The sequence below is a fragment of the Neoarthrinium moseri genome (assembly GCF_022829205.1).
Source record: "Neoarthrinium moseri strain CBS 164.80 chromosome Unknown scaffold3_Wmoseri_CBS_16480, whole genome shotgun sequence".
In the NCBI taxonomy this organism is placed as follows: domain Eukaryota; kingdom Fungi; phylum Ascomycota; class Sordariomycetes; order Amphisphaeriales; family Apiosporaceae; genus Neoarthrinium; species Neoarthrinium moseri.
In genome coordinates this window covers 829,555-853,522 of record NW_026055117.1, presented here as the reverse complement: position 1 = coordinate 853,522, position 23,968 = coordinate 829,555, and the positions used below count along the sequence as shown (strand labels likewise).

The window sequence follows — 23,968 nt, the reverse complement described above, 5'->3', positions numbered from 1 at the left end:
GACCATCCTGGGGGATTCCAGACAGTCGGATGGCACCAGCGAAGTTTGTTTCCTGCACTGGCGCAAGGGGGGTGTGGCCCCAGGTGGGCGATATGCGCCTTGTCAGCCCATCAGCTCGTGTAAAAACAGACTGCAAGCACGTTGGAAAAGCACGATGCTGCCTTGAGTCGTTACACAGTCAGACAACGGGGGATGCATCGCTAGTTGCGCAAAGCAATGCGTCGCATGTGACGGGCTGGAGTGCAGGACCAGTGTTTAGTGTGCAGCGTTTTGCTCTGGTCGTCTGGCTGCCGAACGGCACACGCGCTCGCCGCGACGACACTGGTCTCGCTCTGTTACTAACTTGCCCTTAGCGCTCCCATAACTAATGCACTGGCTGCGCTGTGTGGGCTAGCAGCAAACGGGGTGGGCCGGTTAGTGGACGGCGTTGCCCTGTCAAGACGGCCCTGGACCCCTTATGGGGGGGTGTTGGGGGTCGGGCTATCATCCATGGATGCCGGCGCCGTGAAAGAAATGCAGATGGGCAACGTAATACGAGCTGGGCCCACACAATTGGGGCGCGGTGAGTGGCCAGAAGGGGGGGCGGCCCCAGCGAGCCCATTGCGTGTAACGAACCCATCAAATAATCTCGTCGGGGTGGGCAGACGAGCTTGACGAGGCCTGGCAAATGGCAGAGAGGTCTGAGATGGGGATTTGCCCGGGGGTCCCAAGAGGGTCTCTGGGTCTCTGGGTCTCTGGGTCTCACTGGGCCTGCTGGGGTTCTCTCGGCCTCGCTCTCTCACACCACACACCACCACGACCAGTCCACACGCCCTTTCTCTCTCCTTCCCATTGTCCCTGCGGCCCCCGTTGCATTGCTGCTCGTTTACTACATACAAACCCGCCGCCAACGCCCGCTCGTTGAACACCCACACTCGTTTCTCCTTTCGTTCAGCCAAAGTACACACGAACAGTCATAAGAAAAATACTTCGTCCCTTTTCCCTTGTTTCCGACTTGTTCTCGCCTTTTCCGACCTTCTCGCCATCGTTCGCACGACCAGTTGACGCACCACCTTGTTTTCCTTCCTCTCGTTCCATCACCGCACACCCACACGTGTTCGTCCCATCCGACCAAAGCCAAACCAAAAGCACTCTCACGTCCAAAGCCAAGAGGGGCCGCTCGTGTTTCCGACAGATTCGCGTGCTCGACACCGCCTGCTTCAGATTAGGGACTCCGTCACTGCGCACCGCCCGCCTGTGATTGGCAACGGGCCACCGCGCGTGGACTTTGCATAATCTAACCTGACCCTCTTCGACCACTTCTCTATCCTCGTCCTTCTCGCGACACCTTTCCCTCGGCTGGACCTCATCCATCGCCGCCATCATGTACTCGTCGCGCCTTATCCACCTCCTGCTGGTGGCCCTGTCGGTCTTCAGCGCCGCCGAGGCTACCTGGCTCAAGTTCGGCTTCATCGGCAAGGCCACCAACGAGGTCGGCAACGCCGTCATCGCCAGACAGGACTCGTCGGGCTCCTCGTCGTCAGCACCCCAGACCACCACCAGGCGCACCACTACTACCGCTCCCACCACTACCTCCGAGGCGGACCCTACCACTACCGACCCTACGACTACAAGTGTGCCGACCACCAAGCCGACCACCACCGTGCCCACGACTTCTCAGGGCACGACCACTGCTCCAACTACCACACAGGGCCCGGCCACGACGAGCAGCGGAAATGGACCCACCACTGATGCGCCCACAACCACGTCGGACGGCTCAGCCTCTGCCACTGACGCCACTACATCCGCTGCCTCGCCTTTCACAACCACCTTTGTTTCCACCGTAACCGCCTCTGACGGCCAGGTGTCCACCATCTCTAGTTCGGCCGTTGTCACCCCCACCGGCTCGCTGGCCCAGACGGGAGACTCGAACGCCAACGCCGCCATGTCGAACCAGACTCGCAACACCATCATCGGTGTCTGCGTTGGTGTCGGTGGAGCCATCATCTTGGCTGTCGCCGGTGTCCTGTTCTGGCGCCTGCGCCGCAGAAGATCGCAGGATGGCGAGGACTTGGTCAACTACGGCGCCGGTACTTCGCAGTTCAACAGTGGCCCGGAGAAGAGCGAGGCCAGCGGTAGTATGTCTGGCCGCAGCCCGTTCCAGAGCACCCTGGAGTCGTATCACGCCCCGACCCAGAGCAACACTGGTACCAACTTCTAAGCTCCGACCATTCACGACGCATGTACACACACAAAACACCCCACCTACCTCTCGTGGCCCGATTTCCACGTCTCGATTTGGCCTGTCATTTTTTCAACCGGCGTATCTAGGAGTTGCGGGAACTTGCATCAGTTTGTCCCCTAAGATGCAACTGTCTTATGGATAGAAAATCTCGGATCATCTGACTGGAACTTCTCAAAGAAGACGACCACGGCGCGTATGCATACGACTGCGAGGCAGGCTTGATTTGAGCAATCAGATGGGTTTGTTGGTAGCAGCATTCAGGCATAAGGATTTCACGGTCCCAACTCTAGGGATGGGTTGATCGATCGATTGAAGGCATTGCCGGAAAATGTATACTGCTTAATAATACTGAACCCCTTTACATTCTCATAGATCGTATATAGGAACCCCTTCGCCCCTGACAACCTGTGGTGGTCCCAAACTCAAATTTTCGCCCTACCTCTTAGGTCCCAGAGCACTGGGAAGAGCAACATGACTCGGTATGCAGGTACAGAGTCAAAACCCAGACGGCGGGCCACCGGCGCCGTCTTCTAGACATGGATGCGACGTCTTGTCAAAGTTGTAGACTCACGTGAACCCAGGACGACATGTCTCGACGGTGCTGACCTTTTTTTCTTTTTTCTGGTCGGCATTGCAACCAGTTCAGATACCCCGGTTTGAACAACATTTTTTGGTGCGGGGGTCTCGGCTCCCGGAAAGGTCGACTCTATAAAGTGGGAGTGTCGTGGGTTTGGTTGGACCACCTCTTCCGGGGTGCAGGCGTCTCAGCACCGTTTCAGCCTTCATCCACGATGAGACCTCAACGCCAATGGCTCGGACGATCTGGAGCTGTCATGACTGAGATGGCAAAACCGTAGGTTCTTCGAATTCAATTTCATTTACCTTTCACCTACCTAGGCTCGTACGCGCCGTAATCTGTCTTCGAACTGTTCGCTACCCCTGGAAATCATTGCACATATACACGGCGGAAGCTCAATACCCAGCACGCACTCAACTCGAGACGCCGAGCGCACTGTTTTGCACTGGAAAGAAGAGCATTAACAGCCATAGACCTGTTGCTCGACGCCTTAGTACGCGCCTCACCGTGGTTGCTCAATAATGATTGTGGAGTCTAACATTGACCTATAGTCTCACCCCGTCCGCTTATAACTTTAATCAACCCGACTGTCGACCGGCCATGAAGTGCAGTGCGCTCAGCTTGACGTCGGTGGTCGCTCTGCTCGTGGCCAGTGCTGCTGCAGGCGACTTCGTCGAGGAGATGCAAAGAGATTTCAAGATGGCACTGCTGCCGCGGCAGCTTGCGACGAATCTCCAGGTATGAGGCGGCCCAATAACCAAGCCTTGCAATGGAGATATGCTCACGCTGTAGCTCAGGCATTTAGCGGGAAACTGGGAGGCGAAGCTGCCCCGGCTGTAAGCTCACTGTTGGTGCCGCCACAGGTCGATACCATACTGACGGAGATGCTAGATCACAAACTCGGGCAACCCGGAAAGGCCATTTGAGGTGGACGGTGATACCTTTGTATGTCGGTTCTGGTCTTACTCTGCATACGCTTACGAGTCGGACAATCCTGGCTAACTAAGCGCCTTTGTGCCACGCAGACGGACTTCCAATCCGCGGCAGGCCGAGCATGTGACAACCAGAAAAACCTCTGCGCCAACCAGGCAAACAGTAACAAGGGCGGCTCTCTCGAAGTAGGGGACTGTGATAAGCAGAATGGTAAGTCCAGGCCTTCGGCGGATAGGCCCTTGCTTGACAGTCTTGCTGACTTTATGGGTTTCCTTCTCACAGACCAATGCAAACAAGCTGCCTCGAGCGCGACGGTGACCAGCTTTGCTACGCTGACGAGCTCGACTGCCGATTTTGACATTTTCTGCGAGTAAGACGGCGTTTGTTGGATATAATGGGGAACAAGCGAAGCGAGCAGATGATTTGGTTGAGGTCACATCACACTTCATGAGTATTTCGGGATGTGTGAAGAGGAATACGAGTAACGCCACGCTAGCGGCTAACAGGCGGGCCACAGAATACCTTGGTTTGATTTTTACTGGATGAGGTTGACGAAATGCATTATACCATGTGTATCTTAAAGACTCAATGATATTTCATTCGATTTTATTATTTTTGCCTTCGCAACATTCCCTGTGCCTTACCGGTCAAAGACAGGGGTGGCAAAGCAGACAATAGACATTGCCATCTTCAGCCATGTGACTGCCCCTTGAACAGAGGGGAGTGAAGCCGCCTCGTGTCCCGTAGACAATGGGCTCTCGTGACAAAGAAGCAGCAGTCACACCTAAGCATCGTGAAAAAGACATGATAGCCCGTCACAGCCTGACGATGACTGAAGAGAAACGCAGAAACTAAACCCAAGCGTACAAACGACTGACTCAACTAAACACCGATCTACACTGATTCCATAGACGATACACCAATCACAAAACCTCCCAGACAAAAAAACCCCCCCCCCCCCCCCCTAAAAATGGGCAACCAAGCCTCCACCCTCGTCGCGGTCCCCTCGCCCGTCCAGGAGCCGCACAACGCGCACTGCGCGTACTGGTACCCGGCCAAGGCGGGCGACACGTGCGAGGCCGTGGCGCGGGCCATGTGCGGCGACGTGGCCCGGCTGCAGGCGCTGAACCCGGCGCTGGCCGGCGACTGCGGCGCCCACCTCTGGGCCGGCACCTGGTACTGCCTGCAGGACGTCGGCCAGCCGGCCCCCTGCGCCGGCGCGCCTGAGCTTCCCGTGCCCGAGGCCTGCCCGCCGGGCTTCATCTGCAAGAAGCCCGGCGAGGACGGCTGCCCGGCCGACCGCTTCTGCAAGATCGAGGTCGTTGCCCAGCCCGACGTCACGTCCACGGCGGTCGTGGTGGTCACCGCGGCGCCGGTGAGTCTCGAAAAGAAGCGGGTAGTGTACAGGGCTTAATCTGGGAAGACAGGTAATAGGGCCGGGGAGGGAGTTAGGTATCTGGAAATTTTGGGCTGATGTTGTACAACACTATCGGCTAGGCAATATGCTATGTTTGTTCACTACGTAAGTGAAAAGGAGGGCGGCAGGGCTCCTGTATAATACCCATTCTAATTTCTTCACTTAGCTGTATACCATACGCTCGATCAGCTTGCTACCACTGAAGCCAGCAATCCTTTCTTGTGGTTTCATTGTCTGTGTAACCATTGGCTCTAAATCTAAATATTCTTAGAACACAGGAGACTTCCTCCATGGCTCCGGTGCTCTCTCTCTAAACGAGGAGTAGTACCCTAGGCCGGCACGTTACAGAAATAAAAGAGAAGGCATTCATTGGTAAACATCACTTTATGATCGCATGTTGTTTAAAGAACCATAATAATAGAAAGAACCCAAATACCCACGAGGTCGTGAGGACTTTGTAATGATTAACTACCTCGCGGAGCGATGCGGATCCAACCGGGCTGTCTTCAAAATGGGCTCGCCAGCCTTCGTGGGTGTCGCGCCAGGATGATAAGACAATTCAAAACTCCAATTGACTGGTCGCACATGTCTTCACCGTATCACAACTGAACTTTCACCTCCATTTCGATGTCTGCTTTCTGATCCGTCAACATGCTGTTTCGACCAAGACACCGCTCCTCAAGGTGTCGCCATTGAAGCTGGGGTTCTTCTCATGCGGTTCCTCTTCCATTTGGTTCTTCTTCAGAAAGGGTAGCACCTGGAGATACCGCAATATGCTCTTTTGTCGCATACCTGGAGAGATGACGAGGTCTTGTTCGAAGACATGGATTGTGAGTCGACTCAGCTGAGCAAGAAAGCTAAGATTCAACCAAATCTGGAGTCTATATCTGCTCTACCCACATGGAAAGCAGTGCTGGGCAAGGCCATTCACTCAATCTGGATGTGGTACTCGAAGGCCGAAGCCTGCTTTGGTCTAGCTAGAGAATATGGCTGTGGACGCTAAAGCTTAGATATCGCAACTTTGAGCAATGTCGCTAATTCTCTGGCGGTTGGACATTGCAAGAAGAACAGCAACCGAGATCAGACAACAGATACATGGAAATACATCTCAAAATTATCTCGCTTTGACTTACTGTGACTACGCTGAAATAGAGCTGATGAACTGTCTGACAACTGAAGTGTCCAAAGGACCAATGCCAAGCAACGATTGACCTAGGCCCGCGGCAGTTCAGTCTGCGAACCCAATAAGATCACGACTAATACCGGCATCGTGGGATACCGGCAGCTCACTTGCCGGTGGCACCAGCTTCTCCGCGCGCTTCAGTGTCGTGGCTGAATCGGGGGATCGGGTCTGTCGGACGACAGTCCACAAGATCGTGGTTGAGAAATGTGATTGGTTCTCAAAGATAGACCAATGCTGCAGAAGTATTACAGTCAAACAGCTTCATATCTGAGAAGTCGACCTGAACTACACCCAATGAAGATCGTAGACTCTCTTCTAGCCCATGTTGAAGGTCGGTATTCCGGAGGAAGCCACACGAGTTTTTCAGAATCTTTCATGATCCACTTTCCATACGCGTTAAGATTGACCCCATAGGTGAGCGGATCAGGAGTGTTTTGTTCATGAGCAGCTGTGATAGGGTATCTGTGGAATTCGAGCGTCATTGGGTTCCAGAGATTCCAGAACCGGTCTAACTCGTCACTTGATACTGACAGTACAAGCTCGTTAGGAAAGAAGGTGATCTCTCTAACAAAGCCTTTGTCGTACTGCATCACCTGTAGTTGTAAGCCCGTTGTTGTATCCCAGAGACGGACCGTCTTGTCTCGTGATGCTGACGCTATCATTTGCCCATCCGGTGAAAACTTGATTGTTGTGATAACATCATTTGGGCTCTCGAGTGTATGCAAGTGGGTATATGTTACTGTGTTCCAAAGCCGGAGAGTCCTATCTTGTGATACTACAGCGACAAGCTGGCTGTCGGGTGAGAAGACAATGTCCGTAGCAGTGCCCCTGTGGCCCTGGAGTGTGTGCCTGTGTTCACCTATCGTTGTGTCCCAGAGATCGATCCTTTCTGCCTTGACCAGGTCATTTATTGATATCGCTAGAAGCTGATTATTGTAAGAGAAGGCGACTCGCCAGGCGTCCCTCACCTCCAGCGTCTGCTGGTGCGCACCTGTAACCGCGTTCCAGTAAACAATGTGGCCCTCAGATATAAACGCAATGAGCTGGCTGTCGGGCGAGAAGGCGATTTGAAAAACGTGGTCTTCTTGATCTTCGAGCATCCACATGAACGTGCCTGTTCTCATACTCCAAAGCCGGATAGGTTCCTCCCGTGACCGCGACGCTAAGATCCGACTATCAGGCGAGAAAACGATCTCATCGACTGGACTGCTATGGCCCTTGAGCGTATGTATGTGGGCCCCGGTTCTCGCGTTATGGAGCCGAATGGTGTTACCAAGGGATACCATTGCTACTAATTGGCCATCTGTTGAATAAGCGACAGCCCGGATTAGACCATTTTGATCGTCGAGTGTTTGTTGGTGTGTGCCATTTCCCGCGTTCCAAATCCGGACCGTACCGTTGATCGACGCGGATGCTAAAAGTTTGCTGTCGGGTGAGAAAGTGACGCTGAAAACCGGATACCTGTGGCCCTCAAGGGTCCTCAGGTGTAACCCCGTTACTGCGTCCCAGACTTTGACTGTTTTGTCCTGCGACGCTGATGCTACAAGCTTGCCGTCAGGTGAGAAGACGACTGCGCGGACATTTTCGCTATGGTGATCGAAAGATTCTTGGTGTGTAGATAATCTTGCATCCCACATTCGGACACTACCGTCATATGACCCCGATGAAATAACCTGGCTGTTTGCTGAGAAAGTAACAGCAGAAGAGTAGGGATCCGCAAATGTTGTCAGGTGCGACCCAGTTGTTGCGCTCCAAAGCCGAACCGTATTGTCGCCACACGATGCTAAAAGCTGGCCATCTGGGGAGAAAGCAACTGAGTTGACCGATTCGGTGTGCCCCTTAAGAATGTGCTTCTGCTCACCATTCGCTGTGTTCCAAACCCCAATAGTATAATCGGATGATTCTGCTGCTATTAACTGGCCGTCTGGCGAGAAGGCAACTGTCCATATTATGCCACTATGACCCCTAAGCGTGCAATGGTACGCGCCAGTTGCTAGTTTCCAGAGCCTAATTGTGTCATCCGTAAAGACTAATGCTATAAGCTGGAAGTCGGGTGAGAAGGCACCATAATAGACGGAGGCTTCGTAGTCATCCAACGTCTTTTCCAGGACTGCGCCAGTCTTCGTGTTCCACAGTCGGATCTGAGTAGCTCCTAATGATGCGAATGCTAGAAACAGGCCATCTGGCGAAAAGGCAATCGCTTCGGCGGATTGCCCGTCGACGTCAAACGTTTTCTCACGCGTACCAGTTGTTACATCCCAGATCCGGATTGTCTGGTCGCTAGATTCTGACGCCAAGATCTGGTTGTTGGGTGAGAAGGTGATTGTGTTGACATCATCGTCGTGGCCCTCAAGCGTCTGCAGGTGGGTGCCAGTATATGCATTCCACAGTCGGATCGTATGGTCTCTTGATGCTGATGCTAGAAGCTTGCCATCCGGCGAAAACGCAACTGCTGTGACGGGTTCGCTATGGCCCTCAAGCGTTTGCAGGTGTGCATCCCAGTCAGATTTCACACCCTGAACATGGCCAAGCCTCGGCATGCGTTGACTCCAAAGCTTTTGGTGCACTTTGCTTGCCGCCGGAGAGAATAGGAGCAGAGTCCCGTAAATTTGAAGAGGTGCGCGCTCAATGATCGACCCAAATTTTGAAATGACCTTGCTGGCATCTTCCACAAACCCAACAAATTCCACAGGGGTGTTAGAGAAGTGCTGTATCAGTGAGCCCCAGTATGGCATATCAGGAGAAACGATCACGAACCTTGCTTAATTCTAGAAGCGATATAACGGCAGTAATCGCGTCTCCAAGGCGTTCAAGAAGTGACAAGATTTCTAGCCAGTGAAGGAAATGTTCGTAGAGGAAGGAGGAAACACAATTGTTGAGAGATCGTCCACTGCCTTGTAGGTGATAAACCCAGTGAAGGCAAGCGTACTTGAGATCGGCAGGTATACAAAGATCTATAATGTTCTTGTCGATTTCGTCTCGAGTCGCGTCTAGTCTTCGGATATCACAGATGTCCCGTTTCAATGCTCCCGTCATACGCTGAATGCATTTCGCCGCTAGCAGAGCGTGTGTCTCTGAAGCGTTCACTCGATACACGCTGGCATGAGAATCGTCGGCGTAGAGGAGAAAGTCGCTGAATGACTTGTGCAGCAGCCGTATAGGGCTTTGGGGTTCAGGAGGGATGTCTAATACTGCGTGCAACTCCGGAAGCCACCAGTTGACATCGTCTATGTCAATGCCAAGGAGACCAGCGAGTGACATAGCCGGCAGTGGAGTAGCGAGAAGAACAAGAGAGCCCAGGAATTGCAGCTGCTGACCAGATTCCACATCCTCATTACCATAGAAAATCTGGCTGAGAATAGGATCATAAATCTGATTAAGCTGAGACTTGTTGTCTTCACACTGCTTGAGCCACAGCTTCAATTGATTCTTTGGATTTCTCGGGCGCTGTTCGTCGTAGACAAATCGGCAAAGAGTGGCAGCATAGATGAATAGGGGCTCGGGGCTTGTAGCCAGTCGAAGCAGGCAGTCCAAGTCCTCAGCAGTTGGCCACGGGTCTTGTTGGACCCTACACTTCCTTCGTATGTCTGCGAATTTCGTGCTCAAGAAAATTTGGATGTCGGTCTTGGTGTCTTCAGAGAATTCTCGATGTAACTCAAGTCTGCGAGCAGTTTTGTTCTTGAGTAGAGACTCAAAAGCGTCGATAATCTTTGGGTCGGGTCTGCTTGTGAGAAGTATTCGCAAGCGAATTGAAGAGATTTTATGAAGCTTGGACAGTAAGGTCATGATCCGCGAGAAGTGCTCAGGGCGTTCACACTCGTCCAAGGCGTCGATTATAACTGCCTTGGATAATTGGTTTGTTCCGGCTGGAGGAAGCTCTATCAAGGGGAGCCATAGGAGCTTGTCGAACTGAAATTCAAGCCCCTTCTTTTCCACTGCGTCCCTATCGAGACCGTCTAAGGACTTCTGAAGACAGCTTTTGAAGGGAGTAATGGCGTCAACCAGTTGCATAGCAAGAGTGGGAAACAGTCGAGAGGTGTCATTGCGGTTCTGCTCGCCTCTCTTGAAAAAGTATCCAGCAACTAATCGCTTCCCGCTGGAGAAAGAGTCAACAACACTGCGTGCGATGGTGGATTTGCCGGTCCCTGCAGGGCCGACAAGCCAGAAGAAAGGTTCGCTGGAGTCTTCGTCTGCCCACTGACTGATTGTTTCCTGAATGCGACTTCGAGTACCGCGCACACATCTTGGGCTATCCTGAACATCGGCGCTATCGTAGCGCGCTTCGTTGACGACTGGAAGGTCTATAGGGCGATCCTCGAGTATTCGGCTACTTAATCTTTAGTCCGGTTTCAGAAGTGAGAAGACGTGACGTACTTTGTGTGCCTTTGCTCCGCCAGCTGCTCCTCCGCGATGGATAACAAGGATCGCATGTTTCCATACTGCTGTTCTGCCGCCTTGCTGAGGACTTCTAGAGTATTCTGTGAAGCAATGGTGTTCACAGTACTTGATTCTTCCCGCACGATCTGTTCTAGTTCCTTTATCTTGGACACCATTTTCTCCCATTCATCGTGGCGGATCACATCCCGACTTATATTGGCAACCCATGTCCGGTAGAATCGCAGAACGCTCTTGATTTGAAATTCGAGGATGCGTTCATATAGGTCCACAATATGGCTGTCAAATTCGGGTTTCAGGGCCGAGCCGCGTATGGTTTCCGGCCATAGGAGACGTTCGAGCTCCACATAGTAGCGGATGCGAGAGGTAACATATGACAAGCCGTCACGATTGGCTTCTTCTGCCGCACTCGGGTTCGTCAACACCGGCAGGAGGACACAGACGCCGGCCCAGGCGAGCGATGCCTCAGGGGACACCTTGACAGCCTCATTGATGAGGCCTTTGATAGCCTGTGTGAATTGAGCTACTTGTGCGATCTGGTCCCTCAGAACAAAATCGTGGCCGAAGATAGTGTATTTGGTCTTCTTTTCGTCCGCTCGTTGCATGCCCCGGTCGGTGATGCTCTTGAGTTGGGCCTGGCGTTTGTCAGGGTGAGTATTGATTCTATTCTCAGGATGACTGAAGTCCTCTTCGTGGTGAGGTATATCCTGCAGTCTGGCTATACTGGTGGCTTACACAAGTGTTAGCTTGTAGGAACGACACAGCCCCGCGACGGAGACATACTATGCTCCACCAATTCTCTGGAGAGAAGCGCCTCGTATTGATCCACGAGCTGCACCTCCTTTTCGCGAAGAGCTTCGTAGGCGCGGTTCCATAGCGACGGCATGGTTTCCGATGGCAACTGCGTCGTCTGAGAGAGCGCCGGGTTGGCTTGAGTCGTTGAAATGCAAGTTGGACCGGACACGCAGGAAGATTCCGATTCTGTACCTTGGAGCGGGCCTGAATTAGACTGCGACAGTCGCTGGTCGGCGATATTGGCCGAGCTCGGGAAAGCCCCAGTCATGGAGGAGCTGTCATCGATGGGTGGCACTGGTGTCTGCGCGGATGGGCCACCATTGGCGTGGTCCTTGTCCACGTTGCTGCCACCATGGCGTACTGAGACCTTCAAGCGTTGAAGGGCTTTCGAAAGCCCCATGGCGTCCACAAGCTGATCACTGCTGAAGAAAATGGATGATTTTCAAGGGACATCGCCTACGATATTTCCAGGAAGATCAGGAATGCCTAAATATGTGGGATTGACGAGGCTGTGGCCATGCAGGCCGCTGGCAGTCAGCGTGCGTTGGTCCAATCATGCGCGACTGGCGATCACCCTGCATGCGTGATTGTTACCATTACTGCGGCCGTATGGCTTCGTTCTCTGGCAGGTGGAGAGCTGCCGGCCTAGAGGATCAAGACATTCAATAACAGTAGTCTTCAGACCTGCGTATCTACGGGCGGGCCAAAGTTGGACCGGTGACCCTTTACGTCTTCACAGTAGCAGTTAATGTTGCAGAGACTCAACCAGCCTAGTATAGGTAGAGTGACTATCTTTGTAGCCTGAAGATTCTCCTCAGGCGATATGCATCTTCACGGTTATTCGACGATTGGTCGCATCTTTGAAGCCTTCACATCTTCTGGTTGGACTTCATTAGTAAGAAATTCTTTCTTTGAATTACTAGATCCATCAAGTATCAAGGAAAGGGACTCTCTACTAGCCGCGAGTGAATGTTTATGATTGGGTTGCTGGGATGAACGTGGGTGCGGCGGCCAAAGGACTTGTCTTAATTTAATTGGCTAGCAGCACACCTGGGCACCCATGTCTCACCTCTGCCTCATCACACTCACGGCCCGTGCATTTCGAGCCGTACAATCCGGCACCCTGCTGCCGCAAGATGCGACTCCTCAATGTATCGTCAATGAGGCTCGAGTTCTTCCAGGGCGACTTCTCCAATGATCATTTTACCGGCGAAATACCACGGTACGCCATCTTGTCGCATACCTGGGGAGATGGCGAGGTCCTGTTCGAAGACATGGACCACGCGGCAAAGTGGTCCACCAAGAAAGCGAACGATAAAGTTCGAGGGAGTTGTGACCAGGCAAAGAAGCTAGGACTCAACTACATCTGGATCGACACTTGCTGCATCCATAAGGAAAGCAGTGCAGAGCTGTCCGAGGCTATCAACTCGATGTTCACGTGGTATTTGAAGGCATATGTCTGTTTGGTCTACCTCGAGGATGCATTTACAGCCTCTGGCTCAGATTTCGGCACCTGGGAACATTGTCGCTGGTTCTCTCGCGGTTGGACATTACAAGAGCTCATAGCACCCACGAACGTTGTCTTCTTCAACAAAGACTGGGTTTGTCTTGGAGACCGGTTTTCCATGGCGACAGCACTGGCAAATAAAACCGGCATTGATGAACGCGTACTGAGGAGTGGCCACTGGGCCATTCCACCAAATATTGATTATCACAACATTAACGACGAGTTCTGTATTACCTGTCAGCAGGTCACTGGTATCCGTTCCATCCTTGCTTCGTACAGCACATCTACAAAGTTCCGATGGGCGGCACATCGGGAGACAACACGAACAGAAGATTTATATTGGTAAGATATCATCCCACTGTCCCGGGCCTTAGGGCGATATTAGGCGAGAGTTGGCTCACTGATTTTGGATTTGCTATAGTGAGCGACCTGTTTTCCCGATTGTGCCCTAATATCAGAGCTGCTTCTCTTTGCTGCGGGTTTCCGCAATCTGAAAGAGCTGTAAGGCATCGAAATAATTTGCTAAAACCCAGTATCGTGCTGTAGATTGCCTATTGGGCATCTTCGACGTCAACATGCCGCTTCTATACGGGGAAGGCCACCGTGCTTTTCGACGACTGCAGGAGCAGGTTATCAAGTCTACTTAGTGAGTTTTTTCATTTGTAAATTCTGTGCAGGGATGAATCTTCGAGGGCCTCAATCTTTGACAGAAGATAGCATGCTGCTGGTCGCCGGTTTCACAATGCGTTGCACTGCAGTGAGGAAACTTCGTGGCACATTTCTCGCCAGCAGTTCATACCAGACAGCAAGTGCTAATATTTCTTACACATATAGTGACCACACTATTCTGCTTCACGATAGTAACGATACCACTACATACAAGGTTCTGGCCGAAACTTTGGAGGGATTTTCGAGTTTCAACTGGCTGGCAGAACGCAAGACTTTCCATTTAGACTACTCACCGGGAAGACTGACACTTGAAGTACTAATGGGCAAACTCCCCAGATCAAACCATTCAAGGGCTAGATTTGTAGCGGTTCTTGACTGTCTTTTAGGGACTGACCCTCTATGGCGACCCTGCATTATCCTGGCCCAAGTTCCTGGTCTTGATCCTACTTTCTTTCGAAGTTCACCCTATATATACATTCTCCAAACCAATGGCGGCATCTACGAACTTGGTCAGGGACATCTTCGTCTATTCGAATTCATCGAGGCCAACGAAACGAAGCGGGGGAAGGTCACAATAATCGACAAAATGCAAGACGACAATATCGGCGTACCTAATGCACTTCCAGATGTGATTAAACTCTGCCTCAGTTCATCAAAGTGGTCTATTCAGGAGACATTTCCCCATGCCACAGGCGCTGGCCTATTTATGACGGCTGATATCGCCGAGTCTTTCGTGTCGTGGTCTGTCGGTATCGCTGCACTTGGCAATGAGGATGGCTTCGGACTTATCCTCGTATTTGGGACCCGATGGAATGAAGACTGTCTGTGGGCCAAGCTACTCAGTGTGGAGGACCTTGAAACCCTTATCGTCATGCCTTACTGTTCGCAGGACGAATTCGAGAGCGAAGGCTCAGACAAAGTGCCAGCTACACAATATGAGCTGGCGAATTACTTGGTTCGCCGGATTCCTCAATCGCCATCATTACAGTTGGACAGCTTGTTTAACCGCGTGAAAGAGGCTGGTAACACGATAGAAATTGGTGGTGTGAGAGTTTGTGCTACGCTCCAGACTGAAACGTTCTTGGACAGGACCGTGGCAATGCTGAACGTTGAGTTCAGTGATGGCTCGCTTCCAAGCATCGGCCCTAGATTGATTGGAGGAATACCTTGAATGTGAAAGGTGATATGAACCTGACATCTTATGAATGAGATGGATGCCCTAGTCGTACGATCACAGAACATCGTGGTTGAATGTTAATTGATGTTTTCCAGTCTTATATTGGCATATCTCCTCAAATTCTAGTATTGCGATCAAAACGGTTGGACTATCTCGATTCTCATGACGTCCTCTTGCCTATCTATACATTCATCTCTTGGGGCTTTTCAGTAGGGTCCTTCTGAGAACCTTGGTTCTGAAGCCTTCTTGCCACATTGTTGCCCAGATATTTCTCCATGTTGGGTACGAAAGCGGACGCAACAATTAAGATAACAGAAAATGGGATTGTGCAATAGAAGACAACCTTGAAAGCATCCGTGTAAGCGGCCTTCAGGGCGTTGCCAACAGCCGCAATGATTGAGTCGCTAATTCCAGGAACAGTCGTAAAACTCCCAGCAGTTATTCCGGCGAACAACTGCGGAAGGGATGATGGCGGTAATCCAGCATCTATGGCGGCTGGCGCGACATACTGTGGCACGTAGTCATTGAGTTTGTTCGAAAGCACCGAGACGTACAAGGCTTGTGCAACGGCCCCAGCCAGGGCGCGCAATGAGCCCATGACTCCAGTCGCAAGTCCGATATCTTGAGGTTCAAGAACGAGAGTCACACCCGGAAAGGAGATGTTATCGATAAACCCAATGGCAACGAGTCCGCAGGTGGCGAGGGCGATAGTTGCCGCCCAGCGATCCTTGTCTAGAGACAAGAGGGCTGTGATGAAGGTGAAGGACAGCAAAGAGGCGATCACAGTCTGGATCTTGACTTTGGGCACGAAGGAGATAAAGAGACCTCCTAGTACTTGACCTGCAAGGATACCGCCGCCAACAACTGAGCTCTGCATGCCAATCTCCCGAGAATCTGTTGTATAGATGGACTGAATCAAGGTTGGCCAGATGACGGTGAGCGAATAATAAACCATCGCCCCAATGGCTGCAATGACCACGATCGCAACAAAACCAATGTTTTTGAACAGACGAGGGGGCATGATCGGCTGCACTTTGCAGAAATATGCCTCTGCATTCGAAATTAGTCAAGCCTACATAAATATCTTCAATTGCCACTTACCATATACAATGAAGAAGATGAATGTTAATAAACCTATGATGATAGTACACAGCACATGCGCGCTAGCCCATGGGTATGTCGTACCTCCCCACTATATCTGATTAGAAGTCGTTGCCAGATAGCTGTAAGACGAAGGACCACTTACGGAGAGGCCAACTAGGAAAAGAACACACCCTGCAATAAACAGGAATATTCCAATGAAATCTAGCTCCTTGACTTGCTGCCGCTTGGTCTTGCCGTTGACGTGGAGTTGGTTATACGTCGGCGGGTGGTAGAGGAAGAAGTACAGCGCGAGAGCAATGACACTGAAGATGTCGCCCAAGAAGTAGCTCCATCGCCACTTTGAGGCCGTGTTCTCGATGAAGAGCCTGGCTATGATCGGACCGAACACGGCGAAGGGTGCCGATGAGATGAAGACGAGAGTGACGATGGGACCCCTCATGGTATTTGGCACCAGTTCGCCAAGGACGATCCCAAAGGATAGCTGTCCTGCTGCAGCAATACCATTGCAGAGGTTTGCACCGATAAGCATGCCTACGCTTTGGGCACAGGACCCTATGATACATCCAATGAGACCAAGGACCTGTGTACCGAGCACCATGTATCGTCTGCCAAAGATATCGCTGATTCGGCCGACGAGAAGGAATCCGATGCAACTCCCGAGGGTCCAGACTGTCGCAACCCAGTTGATGTCAGGGGAGTTTCCGAGATCGGCATTGATCAGAGTTCTAACATTTCGTCAGGTCTCCGTTCGGAAAGTTGGAGGCATAGGAAGCACTTACAATGTGTTCGCTGGCAAGACCCAACCGAGGTAAGCACAGATGTTTGCGCAGCATTGTGCCTATGTGGACAGTGGTCAGTTTTTGAGGGAATGGAGTGAGTTAGGTTGAAGGCGTACCACTACCGTTCCTATGAACTCGACGCTTCTAAAATATCCCTCTGGCATGGCTGCTGCGTCCCCTCCTACGGCATTGTGATCGACGTAATTAACAGTTCCATCAGTGTGAACAACCTTCAAGTAGTTCTTGTTGTCTTCCGAGGTTTCGGTATGGACTTCTTTCAACTGATTATCCTTGGGGTCCCTAGCACTTTCCACGTGCTCACTGCGAGCAATCTTCGCTTCTTGCAGCTCATTGTTTGACGCAGAGTTGTCGTCCGAAGACATGCTGAGCGGCATGCGTTAGGATAATACTAGGAGGCGATATGTAAAGGGGTGAAATAATGAATGATAGTGGCCCTTGAAGGATTGCAGAAAGCTTAGTCCGGGGGTTTTAGTCAACTGTAACAGAGGGGTCTCCGTTCATATCTGGGCTTACAGATTGGTAGTACTGTGGGTGGGGATAGATGATAGTAGAAGTATACATGCAACCATAAGCTGCGATGACCGTAAGCTTAGCGCGTCTACTTTCTGACCGCTTTGTGCTGCCTTTCGCCCGATACTGTACGCAAACAAGATCTGAAGTCAGGTCTGGCTCAGATCAAAAAAGTCGGAAAAGTTACGCTGGAAACTTGACACAGGTCTTGGGGAGCTGAAATCAATTTGAGGAGAAACTCAAGGTGAACTTGCCCGGCTTCCAGGTTGACGATTGCCAGGTCCTATGAAGATCTGGCCCAAGAGAGGGCCAGACCAGCGTACCCTCTGTGCAACATTCGTATCCATCCAGCTGAACTAGCCTACCTATGACATGTGTGTTCTAGGAGGGCCTAGGCACGACAATGTCGCAGAGCCATGCGCCACGTACAGACCTCTCACTTGACATTGTTAATGCAGAACTGGCGCCAAGATGCATGTCAATCAAGGAGATCCCTGCTCTTAGAAAAATCCGGGGGAGGACCCAACGACACGGTAGTGCATAACATGGGGAAGTTTGTGAGCAGATACCACTTTGGTCGGATGTATCAGGCTGCGGGTGTGTTGTTACGGTTTGCGGAGAATGGGACCCGGCTGCCAGGACTAAAACCTGGCTGACGCAAAGTTAGCACGCCTCTATTATACCTGTTGACATCTGCACGTGATACGGATAACCACAGCCGAAGCAATCAATGCTCAACTATTAATTGACTTTTGCGGCTTTCCTGTTTTAGTTGACCTCCTTCTTTATCCAATTTTCAGGAATTATACAGCCTTATCGTCGGATTATCTGCTCTACCAAACTTAACAGCTCCGAAAATTCAAGACCAGGTTGACCAAAACGAAATTTTCGCCTAGGGGGGAATTCGCAAGGGTAAAGCCCGTATTGTCGAGAAGTGAGACACATCTCGTGGTCTTATGCAAGAGTAGTAGCACGTGACTGGTGCATTTTGGCCAGCGCTGCGAATTTTGCCGTTTATTAGGAAGCGGATAAGAACAAGAATAGACAATCATGACTGCGCGTGAATCAAAGCCGGTTCAATCTCGTCGAAGCTACGCCGCAGCAATGAGCCAGATAGTCATTTTGAGCGTTCATCCCAAATAATCTAGCCGCGCGAAATACAGGTCAGGGCCTGCGGGGCCGCTGACCGTTTCCACAGCTTGAGATTCAGCCTCACGAGGCTCCGCATGCTTATTTACTTCTTTTGATGCAACAGCGATTTCACTGTTATGAAGCTCCATCATATAAAAAGTCTACTGGTCCTAGCTTCTTGGAAATGAGATTAATCAACACATCGACATTGGACATGCATGACTTCTTTGGAAGCAGCATTCCTGATTTTGCTATTCTGAGCCACACCTGGGGAACGGAAGAGATAACATACCAGCAATGGATGGCCAGGGATGATAGTGAAGGGTCACTAGCATGCAAAAGCGGTTATCAGAAGATTATAAGGGCATCCCAACAGGCCCGCGAGGATGGATTGGATTGGATATGGATCGATACCAATTGCATCGACAAAACCAGCTCTGCGGAACTGACTGAAGCCATCAACTCCATGTTCAAGTGGTATAATGACTCAAAAGTTTGCTATGCCTACTTGGCGGACGTTGCAATCGCTGATCTTTCTGCTCGGGATAGCACTTTCCGTCGTAGCCTGTGGTTCACTCGTGGCTGGACGCTCCAGGAGCTTCTAGCTCCAAAATATCTGGTGTTCTATACTCGGGAATGGGTTCCTATAGGAGAACGCTCGCACCCGCGCCTGCTACTCTCAATCTCCAAAGCAACCGCAATTGAGCCAATGTACTTAACGGGGCATAGGAGTGTAACCATGGCTAGTGTTGCGAAAAGGATGTCTTGGTTATCAAAGAGGCGGACGACCCGAGACGAGGATATTGCCTATTGCATGTTGGGGATTTTTGGGGTCAACATGCCTCTACTCTACGGAGAAGGTAGCAAGGCATTCCTGCGTCTCCAGGAGGAGATCATCAAAGTTTCGCATGACCATTCGTTATTTTGCTGGACGTTCACGGCGGAGGTACCTCTGGACTGGGTGAGCATCCTAGCCCCTACCCCAGGAGCCTTCGAGAGGTCTGCAAATTATGTCCCCAAGGAACTGCGTCAAGCGTTGACCCCATACACGATAACGAACCTGGGGCTATCAATCCAACTTCCCATCGTCCATACCCTCACCAGCTCATTCGTAATTTTGAATGCTGGGCTGAGTCAGCAGGACATGAGCGAGCGAGCTGGTCTAGCAGTGCGACAAGACCAATATTCTTCACGTGCCATTCGAACCACGCCGATTCTTAGACGCCACTGGTTTCCCAATGAACCACTGAATATACATTGGTCTAACCCGCAGCTCATGCATCGCCATGAGTTCTTCGTCAACTCCAGACCTGGCATCCTCATATCCAATCCATACGCACAACCTATGCTGGAAGATCTCAGCGTTCTTGTTTTGATGCAGACCACTGATCCCAGACTCTTCAAAGGAGCGGAACCAATCGGTCTCAGTCCAGAAGGATACTCCAGCTACAACGTTGCGTGCATGGAGACACCAACCATTGAAACATACCCTCCAGGTATGTTTGACTTTCAGCGAAGTCTCTTGTATCTGCCGGCAATCAATGAAGGGGAAGACTCTACTGCTGCTTGCTTGTTAGTCTTGCGCCACGAAAGCGAACCGTCTAGTGGCTACTTTCTTTACTTTGCAGCCAGAACGTCTGCGAGGGGCGAAAAGACGTGGTCCTGCGATGTAGTCCCACGTGCCAGTCTATCAAGGCGAAAACGGTCTGGTCGCTGGCCGGTCGGTGAAATCTTGGCAGATTTCATCAAAAAGACTGTAAAGGGTTCCGCAAAGGATCCTTTAAGGTTGACCATAGGGCCCTTTCTTACGGCAAGTCGATCTCACACCACGAGAGCAGTCCTCTTACACGGATCTCAGCAGGGAAAACTCTGGGTTGCACGGCGCGCGGTGGAAGAAGATAATAGCGACGTGGACTCTAACTGCGCCAATGCCGGCCATTAGCGCGCACCAAAGTCCGCGATCTAGTTACTCACACTGTATTTTCTTTCGTTCTACTAAGAAGATTCAGATCGTACTGAGAGCGTAAATACGCTAGGTTGTCACCTCACGGAAGAGCATTTCATGATCACAAGTGTCCTAACTTCTTCAGCTTGAACATAGTTGTAGTATATCATTTCGCACCTTACTCCACAGCTTTTAGGCCGTTATATCCCAGGTTTTGAAGCTACGCCACTCCCACAATATAGGCGCTAAGTGTACTATGTGTCATTGAGAAGTATTTATCAACCGTCAACGGGTGTTTCGGGATCCAAACGTGGTAGAGCTAGGTTGCCATTTCCGGCAGACCAACCCGTAAACCAGGAACCTTCGTGAAATGACCCTTATGCTCGCCTAACCCAAGCAATGTTAAAGATGGTAGTGTGCCAATACTCCTGATGTGATCGGCCCCTTTTGCAACCAGTCCTGCGAAACGCCACCCAATGCACTTTGATGATAGTTATGCCCAATGGGGAAAAGATAAATCACAACGAAGAAAGCCTTCTATCCCGCTTTTGCAACGAACGCGTGTGCTTGGAGTTGTACATGGAGGTCGGGCGTTGCCTCGTGGCCCCAGTCCTGGTTGCCTCTCCAGGAGTGACAGCGGCGGACCTGGGTAACGCACTTCTCATCATCTGCTGGTGGTCCCTCGTTCGAGCTCGTGGTATCGGTAATTGGAGAACCGCATTGTCTGGGTACATCTTCTCACCGCTGTCGAAGGAGCTGTCCTTCTCGCTCATTACCCCCTTTCCCTTTTCATCGACCCCGCTGCTCCCTACGCCGCCTTTTACGAGCACCGCAGTGCCGGCTCCCTTGGTCAACGACGACTGGAAGCTCTCCCAGTTCTGAGCTGGTGACTTGGTCTCGTCCGTGACCATGAACAGGGCCGCGACGACTAGGCCACAGCAGAAGATTATGGTGCAGATGACGGCGCCCGCTCGGTCACCGGTGGTGACTGGCGCGAATACGATGCCGCCCAAGGGATCGGTCCGACCAATATCAGAACCACCACCGGCGGGATCGCCAACGCTGGTTCCGCCCGTGCTGCCGGTAACAGGCGCCTCGGCATCTTGAATCATGTTGGCGAGTACTACCTCGGCGGCGGCCATCTGCTGCCCGACTCCGGTCGACCCGTCCCATTTGCCGGAATTGTTCGCCCACTTCATGCCACACATGCGACCGTTGTTGCCCCCCACGCACTGGTTGGCCGCGGCCTTGGCCGAATTTTCGAGGAGCGGTTTGATGCGATTGTAAGTCCAGGGAGCCCATTTCGTGGTTGCCGCCATCCAGCGGCTCAAGTACGCTTTGAACGATTGCTGATCTAGATTACAGAGCCCAACACCCTCGCAAGCGATCTCGATCATCACGGGTGGACTATTGTTCTCGTCGCTGAAGAAGAACACATCCGTCCCATTTAGCAGGCCGTCGACCCTCTCACGCCACATATCGCGATCACTGGCGCGATTTTCGGCCTCTGCCCAGGCGTACATTGCGGCGGCCCCGAGAAGAAACGACCCCGCGTTATACGAGAACTGGTAGGGCACGGGGTTCGTGCAGTTGATTTCGATATGCGACCCATCGTACACGCGATAGTCGTCGTCCATGAACTTGACATTGACCATCCAGTCCCAGGTTTTCACGGCCCAGTCAGCATACGAACTGTTTCCGGTATAAAGAGCCAGGCGCGCAGCGATGTTGAAAAAGCAACCCTGGGAGATGGAGTTTTTGTAGTTGTAGCCATTGTTCCATTGGAATATCTGCCACCGCAAACCTCCGTTGCAGTACTGAGTGTCCCATCGAGCTGCTTGCGTGTTGAATACGGCTTGTGCGAGTGCCAGCCAATGCGGCTGTCCTTTCGGCGGATCTGGAAATTTGTACTCTGCAGCGGTCATGACTGCCATGCCCCAAAACCCTTGATCGTCGTTCCCCTCGGTGAGAGTCTGGTTTGGCGGCATGTAATCGTTGTACGGTCCAACCTGGAAGAGCAGGGCATCCTGGGCAATCTGGTTGTACGTCGCGTCTCCTGTGTAATACCAATAGTCGATCAGGGATCCCATCATGGCGCCCGCCTCCCACCCTGATTGAAATCCATCAGTCAACTCGGAATACCTCGAATCGGAGGAGGATGCTCACAGTAGTATGGTGGTGGTAGGAGACCAGGAGTCTGCCCCGGTTGATCGCCCGTATAGAAGGTCATCAGATCAGCAACCATCTGTTTGGAGACACTCCGTATAGAGTCTGGGGGAGAGCTATCAGTTGAGCCATTGATACGAAGACATCTTGGCCAGATGCTAACCTTGTGAGTTTATGTCGAGATCATAGGCACTGGCACTAAACTGGCTGCTCATCAGCAGCAAAGGTGCTGCTGACAAGGTTGGCGCCCATAAAAGCCGCATTATAGTGGTTGTTGATCGAAGTATGGCCTGGGAGAGATCTATGAATCCATCCAGGTCGTCATGAGAAGCAATTACAAGTTTGAATAGAGCTTTGAAGAGTCAAAGAGAGGATTCGAAGCGGCAATTTAATCGGTCAATCCTGTTTTCAACATGCGACTGTTGGCATGCATACATACACGGCCATTCAACTGCAGTCCGCATCTATCGTGAAAGGCGTTTGACCAGGCAGGGGTAATGTCAAGACATGGGTCGCACTTGTGAGCCCCGCGTCAGGATCGAATTAATACGAGAGATGATTGATAATCTGGAAGGGTCGCACTTGGAAAAGGCAACCATGGCAGATTATGTGAGTGCGAAAGGACGAAGGGCTACCTAAGGGCAGGTCTAGATGGCAGCCACCTACCTTTTGACAAGCTGCATGTCCAGCCGACGTGGACAAGCGTGACGCACAGCTTACCTTCCAGCCTTGCTTCCCCGAGGTAAGCAAGCTTTGCGCGGTGATGTTCATACGAGAAATCTGGGGTAGACTAAACTACTACACATGTAAGTGCTGGGGTGGGTTGCCCTCAGGGCGGGCCGATGAACCTGCAGTCGATCATTTGACACGCAACTCCGAGTACTGTTCAGGCCGGCTGCGGCACAGAAGATACACTCGTGTTGAGCGATGGGGCTCGAACCAATGTACATGGCTCCCGCCCAAAACAGCGCGACCCCAAAAATGACGCTGCCTGATTGCGGGCAGCGCTGACGATCGAATAGTACCTGAGCAGTATCCCGCGTTGTATTGCATCCATGACGAGAGCAGAAAGCGGGGAAAGCAGCTGAAAGAGAAGGGCATAGTTAAGCGTTCGGCAACGGCTGGCTGGCTTATCCCGGGCTTCCAGCAGGAGCCTTGAACTAAGACACCAGGAGACTCAGAATGTTCGAATGAGACTTCAGCCAAATGTTAAGTGATGTTGCCAAGACAAGCGAAAATGAAGGAGTCCCCAGCAGCAGTGGTCTGGTTCAGATGAATACGCAGGCGTAACCTCGCGTGGTTGTAGGTGGCTCGCTCGTACGATGGCTTCACGAGGTTGGATTCCGGGGATTGCGCGGAGCCGAAGCGGCAGGAAGTCGGCGCATGTAATTATTGAATCAGATGGATTGAATCGGATGGTCGGTTAGGTTCCCAG

The 23,968-nt window shown here is 51.7% G+C and overlaps 8 protein-coding genes across 8 annotated transcripts; 5 read left to right on the top strand and 3 right to left on the bottom strand.

The window, feature by feature from the left end:
* Window positions 1-1,363: 1,363 nt before the first annotated feature.
* Window positions 1,364-2,200, top strand: JN550_001633 (uncharacterized protein; the record flags this gene model as incomplete). Its single annotated transcript, XM_049312839.1, has 1 exon — window positions 1,364-2,200. One exon carries the CDS (start codon window positions 1,364-1,366, stop codon window positions 2,198-2,200), a length of 837 nt encoding a protein of 278 aa, XP_049176484.1.
* Window positions 2,201-3,015: 815 nt separating this feature from the next.
* Window positions 3,016-4,108, top strand: JN550_001632 (uncharacterized protein; the record flags this gene model as incomplete). Its single annotated transcript, XM_049312838.1, has 6 exons — window positions 3,016-3,077; window positions 3,353-3,539; window positions 3,599-3,637; window positions 3,693-3,746; window positions 3,827-3,944; window positions 4,017-4,108. 6 exons carry the CDS (start codon window positions 3,016-3,018, stop codon window positions 4,106-4,108), a joined length of 552 nt encoding a protein of 183 aa, XP_049176483.1.
* A 596-nt stretch (window positions 4,109-4,704) lies between these two features.
* JN550_001631 (uncharacterized protein) lies at window positions 4,705-5,148 on the top strand (the record flags this gene model as incomplete). Its single annotated transcript, XM_049312836.1, has 1 exon — window positions 4,705-5,148. One exon carries the CDS (start codon window positions 4,705-4,707, stop codon window positions 5,146-5,148), a length of 444 nt encoding a protein of 147 aa, XP_049176482.1.
* A 1,437-nt stretch (window positions 5,149-6,585) lies between these two features.
* Window positions 6,586-11,924, bottom strand: JN550_001630 (uncharacterized protein; the record flags this gene model as incomplete). Its single annotated transcript, XM_049312835.1, has 4 exons — window positions 6,586-9,042; window positions 9,092-10,661; window positions 10,709-11,459; window positions 11,513-11,924. 4 exons carry the CDS (start codon window positions 11,922-11,924, stop codon window positions 6,586-6,588), a joined length of 5,190 nt encoding a protein of 1,729 aa, XP_049176481.1.
* A 736-nt stretch (window positions 11,925-12,660) lies between these two features.
* Window positions 12,661-14,871, top strand: JN550_001629 (uncharacterized protein; the record flags this gene model as incomplete). Its single annotated transcript, XM_049312834.1, has 2 exons — window positions 12,661-13,373; window positions 13,866-14,871. 2 exons carry the CDS (start codon window positions 12,661-12,663, stop codon window positions 14,869-14,871), a joined length of 1,719 nt encoding a protein of 572 aa, XP_049176480.1.
* Window positions 14,872-15,058: 187 nt separating this feature from the next.
* Window positions 15,059-17,143, bottom strand: JN550_001628 (uncharacterized protein; the record flags this gene model as incomplete). The annotated part of the gene is made up of 6 exons (XM_049312833.1): window positions 15,059-15,927; window positions 15,979-16,011; window positions 16,063-16,069; window positions 16,124-16,706; window positions 16,761-16,819; window positions 16,877-17,143. The coding sequence occupies 6 exons, from the start codon at window positions 17,141-17,143 to the stop codon at window positions 15,059-15,061; spliced, it is 1,818 nt and encodes a 605-aa protein (XP_049176479.1).
* Window positions 17,144-18,636: 1,493 nt separating this feature from the next.
* Window positions 18,637-20,364, top strand: JN550_001627 (uncharacterized protein; the record flags this gene model as incomplete). Its single annotated transcript, XM_049312832.1, has 1 exon — window positions 18,637-20,364. The coding sequence occupies one exon, from the start codon at window positions 18,637-18,639 to the stop codon at window positions 20,362-20,364; it is 1,728 nt and encodes a 575-aa protein (XP_049176478.1).
* Window positions 20,365-20,885: 521 nt separating this feature from the next.
* JN550_001626 (uncharacterized protein) lies at window positions 20,886-22,796 on the bottom strand (the record flags this gene model as incomplete). The annotated part of the gene is made up of 3 exons (XM_049312831.1): window positions 20,886-22,477; window positions 22,534-22,638; window positions 22,697-22,796. The coding sequence occupies 3 exons, from the start codon at window positions 22,794-22,796 to the stop codon at window positions 20,886-20,888; spliced, it is 1,797 nt and encodes a 598-aa protein (XP_049176477.1).
* Window positions 22,797-23,968: the final 1,172 nt, after the last annotated feature.